General features: G+C 33.3%; 2 protein-coding genes across 2 annotated transcripts in view; one reads left to right on the top strand and one right to left on the bottom strand.

Annotated features, from left to right (window-relative positions):
• STPG2 (sperm tail PG-rich repeat containing 2) overlaps positions 1-5,921 on the top strand; it is a 560,246-nt gene extending 554,325 nt beyond the window's left edge. Inside the window, exons 13-14 of the mRNA XM_041757622.1 lie at positions 486-634; positions 5,643-5,921. Of these exons, the coding sequence (XP_041613556.1) occupies positions 486-634; position 5,643 (150 nt within the window). The 3' untranslated portion in view covers positions 5,644-5,921. The remainder of the gene's footprint in view (positions 1-485; positions 635-5,642) is intronic.
• A 1,326-nt stretch (positions 5,922-7,247) lies between these two features.
• Positions 7,248-7,883, bottom strand: LOC121492395 (adenylate kinase isoenzyme 6). Its single transcript, XM_041757621.1, has one exon. The coding sequence runs from the start codon at positions 7,865-7,867 to the stop codon at positions 7,349-7,351; it is 519 nt and encodes a 172-aa protein (XP_041613555.1). The 5' UTR covers positions 7,868-7,883; the 3' UTR covers positions 7,248-7,348.
• Between the last annotated feature and the right edge of the window lie 10,794 nt (positions 7,884-18,677).

Here is an 18,677-nt window from a genome sequence, read left to right as displayed (position 1 = left end):
TGATTGCATGTTCATAGAACCAAAGATAGTTTTGGGCAGATGATATGCATTTAATCAATATTTGTTGAAATGATAAATGTTAAGAGAAGGCACATCAGAGACATCAATATCTACCTTCATTGGAAGCAAAGTTTATTTTGATAATAAAGATGATTTGATATTGATATATACAAAAAAACTATATCTTTTTAAAACGTGATTTAAGGTTTCACAAAAGATTTTGGTCTCTCTCAAATAGGTATACTCTTCAGCAAAACTATTAAAAATGCTTTAGTTAACCTCATGACTAGTAATTACCTTATACTTTAAAGCACATTTATAGATATTAACCCTAGGAATCTAAATGTGTACAATATTAATGAATAGTATTGGTAAGTTGTAAGTTATTTACATTAATGAACTCTTATAGATTTATAAGAAATAATTTTTCAAAGTTTATGAATCATATAATTAAAATATGCTTTTCATTTTTTGAATATCCATAGCTCAGTCCATTCTTAAGACATTCTGTTCTGAAGAGGACATTTAATGTCACGTTGCCAAATACTTCCCTGATTACAAGAGAAAACACTTTTCCTATAGATCAAAAAGCCAAACAAAAATACTCAGGAAGCAAAGTAAAATCTTCTAAATGGTAAGTATGCTATATTTTAACAATTTATAAATTATCTGTCATACAGAATCTCTGAGACAATCTTTTTCTGTCTTCAAAGCAATGCGTTTGTATCCTTAGTCTAGATATTGGTTATGTTTAGAGTCCTAGGGAATAAGTAACATACTATGGTAGAGGGGAGTCTGCAGGCTTCTAGAAAGAAGTGCTAATCTGGTCAAGAATAGCCAGTATATTTTCATTTTTAGAAGGTCTGCTTTTCATTTGCCTTTAATGCTAAGATAGAAGAGTTACCTTAATGAGGTGAAGTTGACAGCATTTCTTTTAATTAACCTATATTTTAACACTAAGAAATCTAAAAAATAATGCCATGCTTTAGTCAGTTATTGTGTATTTAGGCTTTTTCAAACAAATTATATAATCAAGTAAGTTTGAACTAAGAATATTCCTAAGCAGATAGTTTATAGGTATGGGTTAAACACTGAGTATATAGTAATGACTAACAGTGGTTTAGACTTTAATTTGGGGAATTTTTTTTGTAACATAAGATGGGCTTGAATAATTTGATGTTACTGTATTCCAGACAAAGATTGCTTTTCATTTCAGTATCCACACCACAAAATGGCATTGTATTTCAGGAACTGACTGAGATTATATTAGTTGCAAGGGAATTCGATTCTAAACAAAAAAGTAGTTATTAAAATAATAAAATATAGAGTTTAATATCTCATAAATTGTTAGACCACTTATTGGAATAGTAGATCAAATTTGTCTAGATGTCATCAGAGTTTATTCTTGCCACAGCCTGGACCTCTGCCATCCATAATAGTAGCCAGTGGTCACATGAGACTATTGAGCACTTGAAATGTGGCTATTTCAAATTGGTATGTACTGTAAGTCTAAAATACATACCAGATTTTGAAGACTTAGTTTGACAAAAAAGGATATAAAATATCTGATTAATAATATTTTTTTAAAATTTAATACATGTTGAAATGATAGTATTTCAGATATACTGGGTTAAGTTAAATATACTATTATGATTATTATAAGCTGTTTATATTTACATTTTAATATCATCATAGGCTCATATTATATTTCTTTTGGACAGAGCTGGTCTAGAACATCTATGTTTTAGAATAGTGATTTCATCACTATATTAGAAAACAATGTCTACAATAATGTTTTATTTTCATTTCAGTTTCACACATTATACTTTCACTTTGATTATATATTTTGTTATGACAGGGAACAATAGCCCATTAAATACTCATTATTAATTATTAATATATAGTAAAATTCTTTAAAATGCAAATATATGAAGCCTATTTAATGTCATTTAAAACTACTGCCCTGGGGATCCCTGGGTGGCGCAGTGGTTTGGCGCCTGCCTTTGGCCCAGGGCGCGATCCTGGAGACCCGGGATCGAATCCCACATCAGGCTCCCGGTGCATGGAGCCTGCTTCTCCCTCTGCCTGTGTCTCTGCCTCTCTCTCTATCTCTGTCTGTGACTATCATAAATAAATTTAAAAAATTAAAAAAAAATTTAAAAAAAATTAAAACTACTGCCCTGACTTTTGTGCTATAAGTGTCATAATTTTTAATTCTATATCTATTTTTGATACCATGAAAAGTTGTTATTGTCATTTCTTAAGTTATATCTATTTAGATTTACCCATATATTTATCTGTTTCATTGCCCCTTATTCCTTCTTGCATTTTTATGCTTCTCTTTGGGATCATTATTCTTCTTTCTAATGAAATTCTTTTTATCTGTGTTCATGAAGGTTTTCTGTTGGTGAGTTCTCTCCCTTTTTGTTTGGAATCATTTTTATTTCATCTTCGGTTTTGAAAGATATTTTTCCTGGATAAAGAATTAAAGGTTCCTATATGTATTCTTTTAGCACTTTAAAAATGTCACTGCACTGTATAATGCCTTCCATGGTTTCTAAGGAAATGTTTTCCTTTGAAAATGATGCTCCTTTTATTTATCTGGCTGCATTTTCCAAAGTTTCTCTATGCATTTTAAGAAATTATTTTTAATGTCCATAGATTTCCTGCCCCTACTCGAATCATCCTTGGTGTTTGCTAAATTTCTAAATTGTGTAGGTTGATGCCTTTTTATCAGCTGTGTAAAATCATCATCTCTTAAAATGTGGCTTTTATAACATTCTCCTTTTTATTTTGATAATGTAATTACAGATATTAAATCTCTTAACTGTGTCTCAAATAACTTGTATATTGTTTTATATTACAGATCTATTTTCTTGCTACACTTCAGTCTATTTTCTAACACTCTGTCTTCTAGTTCACTAATCCTCTCTTCAGTGGTGCAGTCTGCAATTTAACACATCTATTGCATTCTTAATGTTAATTATTATATTTTAAATTCTATAATTTTATTTTAATTATTATTTATGAATTCCAATTATATGGTAAGATCCTCTATCTTCTCAACAATTTTGTTACACTTTTTACTCTTCATTTATTTTAAAGACCACAAACTCTGATTCACCTTTGGATATGCTTTTATTGTCTCTTTAGTCTCTTAGTTTCTGTCTTTTGATTCTGTCTCCTGGCATGGCTAATAAGCTTGATCAAATGTCGGTCATAACTTATGAAAAATTATAGAGGTAATTTGATGCTTTATTTCATATTGTCTTTCTCCAGACAGGACAAACTTTCACTATATCTCAGGCATCTTATAATGGGGCAAACCAACCTTTCCTACTGTGGGATTTTGCTTGTTCAGGATTGAACAAGGTTTCAATGTTTTTTTGTTTTGTTTTGTTTTGTTTTTGGTTTCAGTGTTTTTGTGAGAGTTGATCTAATGCCCATCATGTATGTTCCTAGGGTGTAACCTTTCTGTGATCTTAACAGGAAGTCAGTGATAATCACTAGATCTTCTACTCCAGGTTTTTTACTTCTATGCTCTGAGGCTACCAAACACTCTGTGTAGCTGCCTAGATCGTTAGCTACCACTTTGACTCTACTTCTTGGTCCTTTGGCTCTGCCCTACATCAAATAAAATCTAACAAATGTCTTGAGGGGAAAAATGATACAATGAAAACTCATCAATGTTATTCCCTTCCTTTGTTGATTTTGTCCCTTCAAGTCATATTATCCTGGACTTGAGCTCTAAAGTTTGTTTCTATAGGCCCCGAGAAAGCCAAAATCTCAATTTAGATTCTTATCCAGTTTGTGATTGTCTTCTGTGCTACTTTAAAATTAAAAGAGTCCTCTAAGGGAATGTGAGGCTCACCTCAATGCTATTCCCTCCTTGACTTTCTCACTAGGTTCCTGGGCCTTATAAGACCTGGTTTGAGCAAGGAGCCCAAAGTGGGGCTCAATCTCAGGACCCTAGAATCAGAACCTGAGCCAAAGGCAGACACTCAACTGACTGAGCCACCCAGGCACCCCTCCATTCTCTTAAATAAACATAAAAGGAAATAAATTCTTTAATTTTTCTCAGACACTTGGTCTGAAATGAGTTACTTTGCCACATCTGAAATTCTACCTTTATTATAGTTTGCCTTATTTTCCTTTTACCTCTAAAATAATTTCTGAAATCCTGTATCTTTGGTGAACATTTATAACTAAAAAGAATATCTCCTGGACATGATATAGCCTGACATGTAACTATTTACTCAGCATCCTACTAAAAATATATATATTCTTTTGTAAGGAAATGTATTTTCTTATTAAACTAACTTGCAAATCTATTTCTTTGAAGATTATCATTGTCATATTATAAACTAAAAGAATGTGTTAAGGTTATATATTTAGTTACTTAATTATTTTTACCTGATGTCACACAAAAATAAGTCCTTCAAAAATGTTTTAGTATCTCAGATATGCCCACCCACACCCCAAACCCTTTGTGAAATAGACCTTCAGAAGATGAAACCAGGCTAGCAACTTGTTCAACACTACCATTATGGATGAACAAAAAGATTGTTTCCATCTTCTCTGTTTATGTACTCTCGTAGCATTACCACCAGAGAACTTCACAAAACGGCATTAGATGTCCATTCACAAAAAGGCATTTAGATTTCGTCACAGAAAACCTCACAAAATAGCATTAGATTTCCATTCAGAATTATTCTACATTTCAGTCAGCATAGTGTCATTTGGAGGCTTCCTCCTTTAATTAACTTTCAGGAAAAACAATTTTATTTCACAATTAGAGAGAAATGTAATGCTTGGCTGAGCTGCTACTCTAACACTAAAGAAAAATGAGTAAGTTAACATGTTCAAAGGGCTGCTATCAGCTCCACTCATGTTTGGATGAAGGGAGAACAAGCTAGATAACAGAAGGGTGTTAGATGATTGAAAGTGGGAAAGAATTGCCATCTGAATAACAAATAACAGAGGTGATGTCACCAGAACAAATTTTTGGACTTCACAGGTTTACTCTGGGTCAATCAAGCCACATTTTGTTCAAATGTTCCTGGTCATAATGGAAATGAACATAAAATATTTTTGTTATGTGTAGTCTCACATACATAAAGCATAGTGAAAGAACTGATATTTCTTCTGAGATGAAATCTAGTATAGCCTCTTCCGTGTTACAAGTACATTTTATAAATAATTTAATTATAAAAAAGCTGAAGTTCCAGAATATTAACCAATGGAAAAATTAGTATATTAAATTATATTTTGAAAGTTTGAACAGCTTATTTGGTTGCTATTTCTTTTCTGTTCTCTCAGTTGGATTAAATATATTAATATTATGATGTACTTTCCAAACAACTGCAGGTATTATATAAATTTAATATACACTTTTAACTACCTTGTGTCTCTAGCAGAGTCATTATCCTAAAAGCTAGGATTATCACATAATATGAACTACTTGATATCAGTGATACTTAGTAAATCCAGTTAGAAAAAAAAAGAGCATTCTGTGAAATTTTTGTATCTTTTCTTTTATTTGAGGTAATGAACTGGAGGAGCAATCTGAAAGAATATTTTGGCTTAGGTTGAGAAGTACAATAGAGACAGCACTTACTGAAACAGCTTTTCTTTCCCTGCAGATATATTGTAAAGTTATTATCTATTAATATAAAGATAAGCTGACAGTTCTCTGACAAAGAAGTAATTCCATTTTGATGATGCCCTCCACCAGCTACTCAAAGGAATATAATTGTTCTTCTAACCTTGAGAGATAGAAAAATCTGTTCTTGTAAGACATTTAATTCTCTATTTTTTTCTCAAAAATTTCCTATTAAAAGAGCAGTATATATATTCATTGCATTCTTTCTAAACATGTATTACTAGTGCTTCTGTATAAAACACAATGCTGAATAAAGACATCTGAAAACCTTTTCTTTTTCACTTTTGTATTTCATTCTCTAACCAGAGAATACAATTGCTTTCCAAATACTAGGTTTGCTGAAAATAGGTACATGATGTTATTATATGTATGTGTTATCCACTTGACTTATTTTCTTACTCTTCGTTTCTCTGAAATTATAAAAGTGGAGAATAAAAATCATACAAAATATTATTTACTTTGTGCATGTTTTATTTTGTGTGAATTTTATGTACAGTTAAGAGATCAGGGAAAAAGTGATTTAATTATAGCAACACATAGGGCCCTCTGGGTGGCTCAGTTGGTTGCATCTGACTCTTGATTTCAGCTCAGGTCACGATCTCAGGGTTGTGAGATCGAGCCCCCATGAGAGTCTGTTTGAAATTCTCTCTCTTCCTCTCCTTCCCCCTCCACCTGCTTGTGCATACTTCTCTCTCTCTCTCTCTCAAAATAAGTAGACAAATCTTTTTAAAAAATTGTAGCAAACATTTAATTTTCTTTAATAGCCTATATAATTGGGGAAGATGGAAAAGCTTAAATATTAAATCCCAAGACTTTGGGTTAATGGTATGCTTCTAACATGGTCTTGAAAAACAAATCAGTCAGAGATAAGAATTTGGGTCAATGATTCTTAATTTGGAAGGGTACCATAAGGTCCTTTGAAATTTTGATAAAAGCTATGGAAATATCTTTGATAAAAAAAAACCCTAAATTTTAACATGTAATTTCAAAGGATTCAGGTACCCCTGAAATCTTCTCAGTGTATTCTTGTTTAAGAAAACTTCATCTAAAATGTCTTCATTCACCAATAAAAAATAAAAAATAAATAAATAAAAATAAAATGTCTTCATTAATGTAGCTAAAATCAATCATTCAAGATTAGAATAATAAAACTCAGAATAAATGGTCAACAAGTATCATTGGAATGGATAAATTGAATTGAGAAAACAGCACAGAATTGAGAGCTGATGGAAACTCTGAGTTCATGTCCTAGCTATGTAACCTTAACTAAAGTTCTTCATCTTTGTTCTATGGCTGCTTTTAAAAGCAAGATGTACTAGGTCAGTAGTTTTCAAACATAACTGCTGCTTCACCATCCCCAAATGAATTGATAAAATACCACAGCTTCCCAATACCTAACAACTCCATAGCTACTGTGGTCTGTACTCTGGGATGAAGCCCTGGAACCTGTATTATCTTCTAGGTGTTGATGTGGTGAAATTAAATTCTACCTACATAATTCCCAATGTCTATGTCATCTCTATAGTATTTTATTCAGCAGTTGCCTTTTCTTTTTTTTTTTTCTTTTTTTTTTTTTTTTTAGTAGTCCTGCAACACAATTTTAATAAGTTTTACTGATAACTGAACAATTTATTCAATATGGCAGGGATATGACAACCGTGGTTGTAAAGTAGCTGGTCTTATAAGTCAGGAGCTATGATCCTTGACCCACTGCTCAATCCACTTCAGTATCTGATTGATGTTATCTTCCAGATCTTCTGGTTTATTGCTGGGCAGCTGATGTACTATTTCTTCTTTGTAGGATGCTAATGCTTCCTCATAAAGAACTTGAAAAATTTCACACTGAATATTGTCTTTTAGTTTCTTCTCATTATAACCCCTTGTTTCTAGTCTTTTGTACAGTACACTGTTATCTGCTTGCAGCACAAAAACTATATGGAACCAGCGTTCAGGGAAGAAATCACAACCATGGTAATCAACAATAACTCCACCTTCACTCATTTGGTTTTCTAATTCATCAACTACTCTGTCTTCATCTAAAATGGGGCAATCATACTCTTCATCGTAGCCATCATATAATTGCCCTTCTTGAGCTAAATCACCCACATTAATGTATTTCAGTCCTGATCTCGATGCAAGTTCTTTGCCTAGTGTGGTTTTTCCAACCCCTGGGGTACCGGTGAGCAGGATGTTCGGGAGCAACATGGTCCTCGGCGCGCTGGCTCCGCAGCAGTTGCCTTTTCATATGCCATGTGAACCATGGAAAATATAGTTTTGGTCACAGAAAATTCAGAAAACCAAGAGCATTTGAAGTATATCCTATATGTTGCAACAAGCTTGCATGCATTCTTTTCAGGTAATACCTTATAGAATGATTTCTATCATCTTTCTCTTGATTGCATTCCTCTATAATATATCACATAATATGAAAATCTGTTCATGAAAGAAAAATAGATGAAAATTCAGAATGTGGGAGAGTTCACTGATCACAACTCTTTTTTTAAAAAAAATGTATTTATTCACGAGAGACAGAGAGAGAGAGAGAGACAGAGACAGAGACACAGGCAGAAGGAGAAGCAGGCTCCATGCAGGGAGCCCAATATGGGACTCGATCCCAGGACCCCACCCTGAACCAAAGGCAAATGCTAAACCACTGACCCACCCAGGTGTCCCCATCAATCACAACTCTTAAGATAACATATTAAATATTCATTAGAACAATTCTTATGTCTATATTCCTAAAATTCTACAAAGCTTTATAGACCAGAACTAGTTGGAAGAACACAACTAGTTGGAAAAGATATCCACCACCACCAACTGATCCTTTCCAATAATTGTACCCAGTAAGTCTCTTATTTGCTTTTGTTAGTTTTCGTCTCTTTCAATTGAACCATCACTATCACTTAATATTAGTTTTCCTTGAGGAAACTTATCTCTTATTTGACAATTATAGAGCTCTTTTTTGTGGAGCCAATTTTTTGTTCAGGAATATTTTTTACTCATCTGTTCTCTAGTGTTACTGACCAATTTAACCTCTGCTTAACATGTTAATGTTCAAGATATTCAGTGCTATTACAAAAGGAATTTCATGAGCAGGAATCCACGATGTGGGCACTCTCAAGATGTATGCTGTTACTGTTACATGGTCAGGGTTTCCCTATGTTGTCTACAGTTATCATTAACTATGGTAACATAGATAAATCCCTACCCTAACCCACACTAGGATATGCTGCCTAGAGTTCCCCATGTGAGAAGCAGCTAAATTGCAAACAGGATCTATGATTTGAATGATCATCCTTGTGACTACTAACTCTATGTCTGATTTTAAAGATATTACTTTTTTTCTTGCTGTCTGGCATATTAATTAATACTATATAGCATATTTTTTCAATCGGAAGTTATTCAAAAACTAACACTATACCTCATTTTTAGCAGCTCTGCAAAATTATTATCTATCTCTTTATCTCCAAGTTTGCTGAAAATGTACTTTATGTGCCCTATTTTCCATTATTTTAAATCAGGCCTTACCAGTGATTATCCCTAAATTTGGAGGAAATGCATGAAGCAGTTTTTATGGGATTTAATACTAAACCCTCAGAAATTAAAAATGTATCTCTACCGAGAAATTATACATCATATTTAATGGAGACTATTTATTCAGAAATTATATATATATATATACTATCTACAAACTATATATGCTATAAAATATAAAACTATAATCTATAAAACTATTTATAGTTTACTTTTGTAGTACATATATAGAGTTTAAAAGCCAAGTCTTACCTAATAAACTCAAGATAACAAACCTTCTATTTGTAATCTTGCACTCATAACTACTGAACATAAATTTGTTTATGTAGGATCCCTAATATTTATACCTAGAATTCTAATAAATGCCAAGCACTAAGAAAATATTGGAGTCTTGCCTGCAGAATTATCTCATGCATGTGTGTGTGTGATTGTGTATGTATAAAGCTAACAGTAAGCTACTTCTCCAAAATTTTTCCCCTAACTCTTGAAAAGGTGAGGAGTGTTTTCTCTATGCTCCTTTGAAAGTAAGTACTTAGCATAGAAGAAAGGATATAGGATTTTGAGAAGCAGTTTGAACCAATGATATCCAGTCAGAGAGAAAACAGAGTGATGTTAATGAACACAATAAAGATAATTTTCGGAACAATAAGAAAGCCATGCAGTGGAAGATAACATCAATCCATGAGTTACCACTTAATTTTTTACAGAACAGCTTCCATATGAGGCAATAGATGATTAAAAAACAAGTTGACATCAAGAAAGAAAATTCAGGACCCATGTCTTGGTCGGGACCCCTTCAGCACAATGAAATAAGTGTTTCATTATACATTTATGTCTAAAATCATATTTTGCTACATTAAGTAACAAATATTATATAATAATGACTAAGGTGTCAAGAAAGTTTCATTAAGCATCTACTTAACATGACAGTGAAGTGCATAGGAGACTTAAGAAATGCGTCCTTTAAAAATAATTAAAACTTTTCATTGATAGTATTTAAAAGATTTAGTTCACCTGTCTAGATAATTCAGATATCCAGAATGACGTATACTCTGAGGATTATGATTTTATCTCCATGTGAGGTAGATCTTATTGATGAACTGTCTTCAGTTTGCTTTAGTGCCGATCCATATAATTTTCTCTACAGTCAAATAATAAAAGATCTGAAGTGGGTTTTAATATCTTTCTTAGTAGATAACATCATAGAGAAGGCATAAATTCATTACTGAAGCTTGTCTTCTCATGGTTACATATGTCTTAAATCTTACTGAAAAACTGATTTATAAAAAGGAAGACACTATTCTAAAAATACAAATTGTCTCATTTTGAATTTCATCTTGTAAATTGCTTCAAAAGTGAGTGGGGATCCATGTAATCTATAGGATTATGTGGAACATTACACTTAAACCCATCTTCTTAGAAAGCGTTTCTTACTTGCATAAATTCTTATTATTTTTGTAAATATTAGATAAGCAGGGACACCTGGCTGGCTTGGTTGGTGGAGCATGCAACTCTTGATCTCGGGTTGTGAGTTCAGGACCCACACTGGGTATAGAGATTACTTAAAAACAAAATCTTTAAAAAATAATTTTAAAAAGTGAGACAAGTAAGTTTTTAGGTAAAAATGATAATGTATTGCAAGCTGTTTGCTAAGGGATCACAGAGCAAATTTTTAGGTAAGGAAAATTTACTTTCCCAGATACTGTGTATAAAGCTATTTCAATTAAAGTTATGAAATAATGCTTAAGGATAATTTTCCATGCATGTCAAATAAGTGTAAACTGCTGATCCTAAAACAAAAAGTTCACTACCAATTGAAAATTTTGTGCAATAGATCATTGTTTTATTCAGCTATAAAAATGCTTTACATTGCCTTTAATAATCGATAAAGCCTTATTCTATTAGACATTTTCAATGCAGTTAGTGGTATAAATTCATAGAATTACAAGACTCAGGGACTTTTCATAACTTCCAGCTCACAGGGTATAAACACAATTCTGCAGTGAAGAAATGTGTACATAATGGGAGAAATCTATTAATATTTTTCTTAACTGCAGAGAGTAGACTTAAATGTTTTGAATTCTTGCTGTTTTTGTTAATACAATATAAACTTTTCAGAAACAAAGTCTTCAACTTATTTATCTTCATATTACCCAAAAGGCACAGCAAAATATTTTGCATCTAATAGTCAATTTACTAATTAGTCAATAAAACATGTTGATTTATTAAGATAAATTATGTGCATGCCAGATTGATGATAAAATAAGAGATGCAGCAAACAAGGTAAGGTGTTTTTTCTTCTCTTTTTGTTCAGGCTAAATATTATTGCAATGTAGTAAAAAATATTAGACCACTGTACCTATTTTACTAGAACTTGTTGTAACTTACTGTACAGATGAAAAGGATATTCCATATGTATATGATTGAATTATGTTCTTCAAAAAGATGTTGAAGTCTTGACTCCCAATATCTGTGAATGTGACTTTATTTGGAAATAGAACATTTGCAGAAAATCAAGTTAAAATGGAATTATTTGAGTGGGTCCTAATCCAATATGATTCTATTTCTGTAAAAGAGAGAAAATTCCTGTCCCTATGGATGCACACAGAGAGAACTCCATGTGTAGGTTAACTCTTTATCTCAAACTTCAAGCCTCCAGGACTTAGTCAATATTCTGTTGTTTAAGCCAATTGGTTTTGTGGTACTTTGTTCCTGCAGCCCTAGCAAAGTAACAATATGCATGAGTCATAAACAAAAAATTTAAATGTATTTATTTAGGCAATATAAGAATGGGTTTAATGTTTAACCTTATAACCTTAATAACCTTTAATAACCTTTAACCTTTAACCTTAATAATAATGTTTAACCTTAATAACCTTTTTGTTATTAGTTAAAATGTGCTGTAGGGGGCAATAATAATTGTGATGCAAAGTCAACAAAAATTTATATGCAATATCAAATTTTAATTTGGTGAAATTTTTAAAAGTCTGTATATATAGACCAGTATTAGAAGTGAAAACTAAAAAAGAATAAAAACAAAACATAGATGAACAAATACTGTAAAGTGATCATAGACCTTCTTTTCCTGTTCTAATTTCCATTCTTTCTACCTTTTTTCAGTTTTATTAATATTCCTTATTTTGCCCATTAACAATAAAGTGTAGAAAATTATGTTTTCTTATGGATGGGAAGAGGGAAGAGAAACATCTTTTTTAACTTCCAGTAATAGTCATTTAAAAAAATAGAAAGGCATACTATTCAGAATATACACCCACATACTCCCTTTAACGACTACATTTATATTAGCTTGAATGTTGATTCTCTACTTCTTACTATTGAAGCTCTTCCATTTTTTTTATTTTTTATTTTATTTTTTTAAGCTCTTCCATTTTTTATAATTTCCCCTCAATTCTCTATTATCTCTGAAAATCGGTATCTAATTCAACAATCTGGATACATTTTCCTTACAATATGTTTTGTTAATCGGTACATTTTTACAATCTGGATGCATTTTTCTTTACAGGTATGTTTGATAGACTTTGTATTATGGTAGAAGTTGGATCTCTGGGGAAGTAGTCTCTGATAGGCAGAGGATTTAACATGCAGACTGTTTTTTTAAGGATCCTGAAATCAGCACTTATGGAAGAGAGGTGGGGTAGCAAGCTTGAGCAGAGGAAGAAGTTGGGGTACCATCAAGGCTCATCAGAGGCCCTAGTCAACTCAATGTGGGGCTCTGTAGACAAAGTGGGACTTCCAGAGCTGTGCTAAGTCAGGCTAAAATGGCTGAACTTTATATTCCTGCATAAATCAGTCATTGGTTGGGGGTCCCACCGCAGGAGAGACTGTGACCATGTGCAAGGCAGCTCTCTGTAGCTGAATCGATCCCTGGAAGGGGTGGACAGTTCAAAGCTGTCTGGCAGCAGCACTCCCCAGCAGCTGAGGCAGTAAGTCCTTCACCAGAAAGAACCTGAGTATCGCATTTCAGTGTCCAAGACACAGATGAGTGAGCACCTCCATGAATTTATTTTACCTTAACGTAAAAGATACTCTCCTAATACTCTAGGGATTGCTTTTCTTTTTTTAATTTGGACCATTTCTGATATAAGAGATGTCATATTTAGAACTTTTGTAAAAGAAGAATTATTTATTTCATAAAGGAAATAAGCACACACTATCTTAGATTTTTTTTTTGCTTTAAGATAACCATATATTCACAGGTTGACCCTTGCTGGAAGCAGGGTTAACCTTTATGTCTGGACACCCTCTAAAACTTTGAATGCTATATGATTTCCTACACTGATGGGTGCTGACTTGAACTTTCAAACACTGTCTGATCAGCATGATAAAGCTGACTTAGAGCAAACGCTGAAGACTGACTCCTGTTATTTTGTCACTGGTCACCTTTCACTGCTATTGCTTAAGGGAATTTAAGTTGGGACTTTAAAACAAAATTATTTTAAGTGCCAAGCCCTTCATGCCATAAACTGTATCCTATGTATTTGCCCTAAAATATTTCCAACCAGTTACTTCATACTTCTGCCGTGAGAGCTCAGCTTCTGTCAGGATCACACGGAGATATTGCATAGGTTCACAATTCTGCTGCTTAAGCTCCCTGCACATTGCTTACTTTGTTCATTAAGCTCATAATTTGAAATCTGATTCTTCCCCAGGTTTTTGTGTCCTGTATTTGGCCAGGAACTATCAAGCTCCTTCAAGTTTTCTTTGTGATCAGTCTCATCCTTGAGACAACCTATTCTGCTTCAGTTCTTTTTCTTTATTGCTAGAGAATTAAGCCCCTCTTCCCACTCTTTTTAATCATATAATTATCTCTTAGATTTTTTTTCTGTGGAATTTGGTCACTTCTATATTATCACCACTAAGCTTTTTAATTTTGTAAAAATCCTTTCTGTTTACTGATAAAATTTGCTTAACAAGTTTTGTGTATTTATTTTCCTTATAGTGGCAGACTTTCTGTGCTCTGTTTATTTTTTTTTAAGATTTTATTTATTTATTCATGAGAGATACAGAGAGAGAGGCAGAGACACAGGCAGAGGGGAGAAGCAGGCTCCATGCAGGGAGGCTGATGTGGGACTCGATCCTGGGACTCCAGGATCACACCCTGAGCCAAAGGCAGACGCTCAACTGCTGAGACACCCAGGTGTCCCATGGTGCTCTGGTTTAAACTTGTCTGTAAATATCACAAAGTTTCCACCAATATATAGACAGAGAGGACCCACGCCCTCACCAAAACCAAAGTGCTATTTAAAATACAAATTTTCACAAAAAAATATATATGTGAGTACTAAATGTTCAATAGGTTGTTATATATTTCACCATTTCTTTTTGTTAAAAATCTATTTTGCTTAGCTCCTAGGTTCATTTTTGCTTTTTCTAATGATTTATAGGTTTGGGGCAGGCAGGTTTATTATTTACCCATGAGACAAAAATATTTTGTAAGCATAAAGAATAGTCATTCTGAAAGCCAGTGTATATTATGATTATTTTGGTCATAGCGAGAAGTGTTTTATCTTAAAATCACTATTATTTTATGAAACAGGTATATGATAATAGCCATAACATCAATTATGATTTTAAAAATAGTCCTGTTGATTTCTTTAAAGTGTAATGGTTTCTCTGTAGTAATCCATTGTACCCATTTCCAGATATTCTCTAGTCTATTTTTGACTAGTTTCTATAATATAAAACATAGTTTTATGAGATGAATTCAGCAAAGTTGAATGATACAAGACCAATATGCAAAAAATCAGTAGTATTTCTATATACTGCCAGTGAGCAATCCAAAAGGGAAATCAAGAGAACAATTTCATTTATAATAACATACAAAGAATAAAATATTAAGGGATAAATTTAACCAAGGAGGCTCAAGACTGGTACATTGAAAGCTATGAAACATTGCTAAAAAGATTAAGGAACTAAATAAATGGAAAAACATTGCATGCTCATGGATTGGAAGACACAACATTGTTAAAAAGGAATTATTCTCTAAAGCAACATATATATTAATGCAATTATTACAAAGTCTTAATGGCCTTTTTTTTTTTTCTTTCTTAAGAAATGGAAGAGCTGATTCTAAAATTCATATGGAATTCCAAGGGACCACAAATAGCCAAAACAATCTTGGAGACATAGTTGGAGTACTCACATTTCTTAATTCCAGAATTTACTACAAAGCTATAGTAATCAAATGAGTGTAGTACTGACATAAGGAAAAGCATAGATTAATGTAATAATAATAATAATAATAATAATCTAGAAATAAACCAATAGGTCTGTGGTCAATTTATTTCGACAAGGATGCCAAAACCATTTAAGGGGAAAGAATATCACCTTTAACAAATGATGCTATAGTTGGGTATCCACATGCAAAAGAATGAAATTGGACTCTTTCCTCATACTATATACAAAAATTATGGAATAAAGAAATAAATGTCAGAGCTAAAATCACAAAATTCTTAGGAGAAAGCAAAAGTAAATCTCAAGACCTTGGAGTTGGCAATGGCTTCTTAGATATAACACCAAAAACACAAGCAACAAAGGAAAAAAAAAAGATGAATGGGACTTCATCAAAATTAAAAACATTTGTGCATCAAAGGATGCTATCAAGAAAGTGAAAATGAAACCCACATAATGGGAGAAATTATTTGCAAATCATATGAAAATAATCTAGTATCCGGAGTATGTAAAGAACCCTCACTACCAACAAAAAAAGACAAATAACCCAATTAACTGGGTGAAGTACGTGAACAGAAATCTCTCCAAAGGAAAATTAAATAAATAAATAAAAATTTCTCCAAAGAAGATACACTAATGATCAATAAGCACATGAACAGATGCTCATCATTTGTCATTTGGGAGATGCAAATCAAAACACAATGAGATACCAAGTAACAGCTACTAAGCTGAAAATGATAATAATAATAAATAACAAATACTGCAAGGATATGGAGAATCAGAACACCCATATATTGCTGATAAGTAAAATGGTACGGCTACTATGAATAATACGGTTTGGCAGTGTTTCATTCAGATGTAGAACGACCATGTGAGCCAGCTATTTCTAGGTATATGCTCCAAAGAATTTAAAAGAGATGTTCCAACAAATCTTGTACATAATGTTCATGCCAGTACTATTTAGAGTCGTTGAAAAGATACACACAGCCCAGATGTTGATAAACTGAGGAATGAATAAACAAAACGTGGTACAATCGGACATCACTCAGTCATAAAAAGTAATGAAGCACTGGTATATGTTACAGCATGGCTAACTTTGAAAACATTAGGCCTAGTCAAAGTTTAAGGCAGACATAAAAGCCACATGTTGTATGATTCCGTTTCTATGAAATATCCAGGGCATATAAATTTGTAGAGACAGAGAGTAGATGAGTGCTTGCCAGGGAACCACTGTGGGTAGGGAAAAAGGGGTAGTGACTGTTCAAGGGTATGGAAGTCCCTTGTGGGGTGATGAAAGTATTCCGGAACTAGACAGAGGTGAGTGTTGCACAGCATTGTGAATATACTAAATGTTACGAAATTGCACAATTAAAATGGTGAATTTAAGTTATGTGAATTTTACAAACAAAAAATTATTTATAGAAAAAAAGATACCCCACCAAATGTACATTCTTTTAAAGTTTAATTTCTCATTAAAGTAGAAACTTCTGGAACACCTGGGTGGCTCACGGTTGAGCATCTGCCTTCAGCTCAGGGCATGATCCTGGGGTCTGGGATCAAGTCCCACTTTGGACTCCCTGCGAGGAGTCTGCTTCACCCTCTGCCTATATCTCTGCCTCTCTGTGTGTCTCTCATGAATAAATAAATAAAATCTTTTAAAAAATTTAAAAAGTAGAAATTTCTTTCCAAACATTTGTATTTGGATAGAATTTTATCTTAAAGTCTAGGTGCAAAAATATCCAAGGATGCTTCCTTATTAGTACACGGAATAGCATATGACAGCAATCAATTTGCTTGGTCTGTTATGAAAGTTATTTAGTTTAGTAGATACTATAGTCTTGCCACAAAACAAGAAATTCTATAATTGTGTTAGAGTGTGATTTGGATCATACAATTAAGTCTAATTATATTTTTGTTTTACTAAGTGGTAAAATCACTAGAAAAGTTTTCGTGTACTCTGACATAGATTTGTGGCAGCTGCTTCCACACTTCTCATCCCCCAAATTGTAATTCCCATGTGTAAGCCTTTGTGCCAGAAGAGCCCTAGGCCTGCGTGACATCAATATAAATAGGTCACCACACTGATTATTAACTCTTCTGCCTCATTGTGGTAAAATTGATCAAACTCAGAAGGGCCACCTCTATCCAGCCTCTTTCTTTGAAAGAGCAATCATGCTCTCTAAGCACTGGCAACACAATATTGATTTTGGAATCAATGTTGCCACATTCAGGGCAAAGTTGGATCTCTGATTGGCAGCAGGAAAATGGGTAAGAACGTTTCAAACTTTATAAAATAAAAGCAAGTAAACATTAAATTACATAAAATCACATCTGTTCTGGCCACTTATCTGAGGATTTGCCTTGAGACAGACATGAAATATCCACCCTTCAACTTTAGAAATTCGAAAATCAACCAGCCACCCTGATCTTGTAGAACAAGATTCCAGCTGAGACTTGAATGTTGACTTAAGGGCTCTTTCAGATATTTCATTTTCAAACTTTTATCAGTTTTCAAGAACCGAGATCCTAGGTTTGGATTTAAATATAAAAGTACATCCTCACAACTCTCATAACTAAAAGCCCAGCATTGCTTTACAGGCAAAATGCTTCACTGGACAAAAGCTAAGTTCCTATGCTGCAAATGTAGGTAAGACAGGTTTGTCAAAAATAAATGCCCAGCCACGCTTTGATCTCATAATGAAGTGACAGAGTAGAAATAGCGATTTTTTTTTCAAATTAACATAGATTTTCAGATCAAAAATATGCTAAGTAATGGAGTTTTTGTTCTTTGTATTTTTTTTCTAAGCTTTGTGTTTTCTGGCGTGCACACACCTCCACTGATGCTATTAACTGGATTCATCTGCCAAAATAGTCTCAACTAGTGAGGAGAGTTTGTCCTTAGCCCTCCTGATCCTGTTTCCGAAAGTTGACTTTAAGTTACAGTGTTTCATTTTGATTTTGCAGCTGTCTCTAATCCTGAAACTAACACATTGTACACAATTTGTACTTAACTTCCTTGGTACCTTTTGTTTCTTTGACAGATGGCTGCTGACAAAAATCAGCTTGGGTGGGGAGCTCAAGTTCCAAGAAATGTAAGAATTGCACACATAGCTAATATCCCTCAGGTTTATTCCTGCATGCCACATGATAAACAGAGACCTGAGCCAGAGCCCCTGCCTTCTGGGATGGCCCTTACCAATGATGGCTTTGTCTCTTGCTTGAGTCCCAGTTCCCTAGTCTGTAAATCAGACATAATTGTGATTGTCATCCCCTTTACTTCACCAGGGGA

Source organism: Vulpes lagopus, chromosome 6 (assembly GCF_018345385.1).
Source record: "Vulpes lagopus strain Blue_001 chromosome 6, ASM1834538v1, whole genome shotgun sequence".
NCBI classification, from domain to species: domain Eukaryota; kingdom Metazoa; phylum Chordata; class Mammalia; order Carnivora; family Canidae; genus Vulpes; species Vulpes lagopus.
The sequence above is the reverse complement of the archived record's forward strand: the minus strand, read 5'-3'. Positions and strand labels throughout refer to the sequence as shown.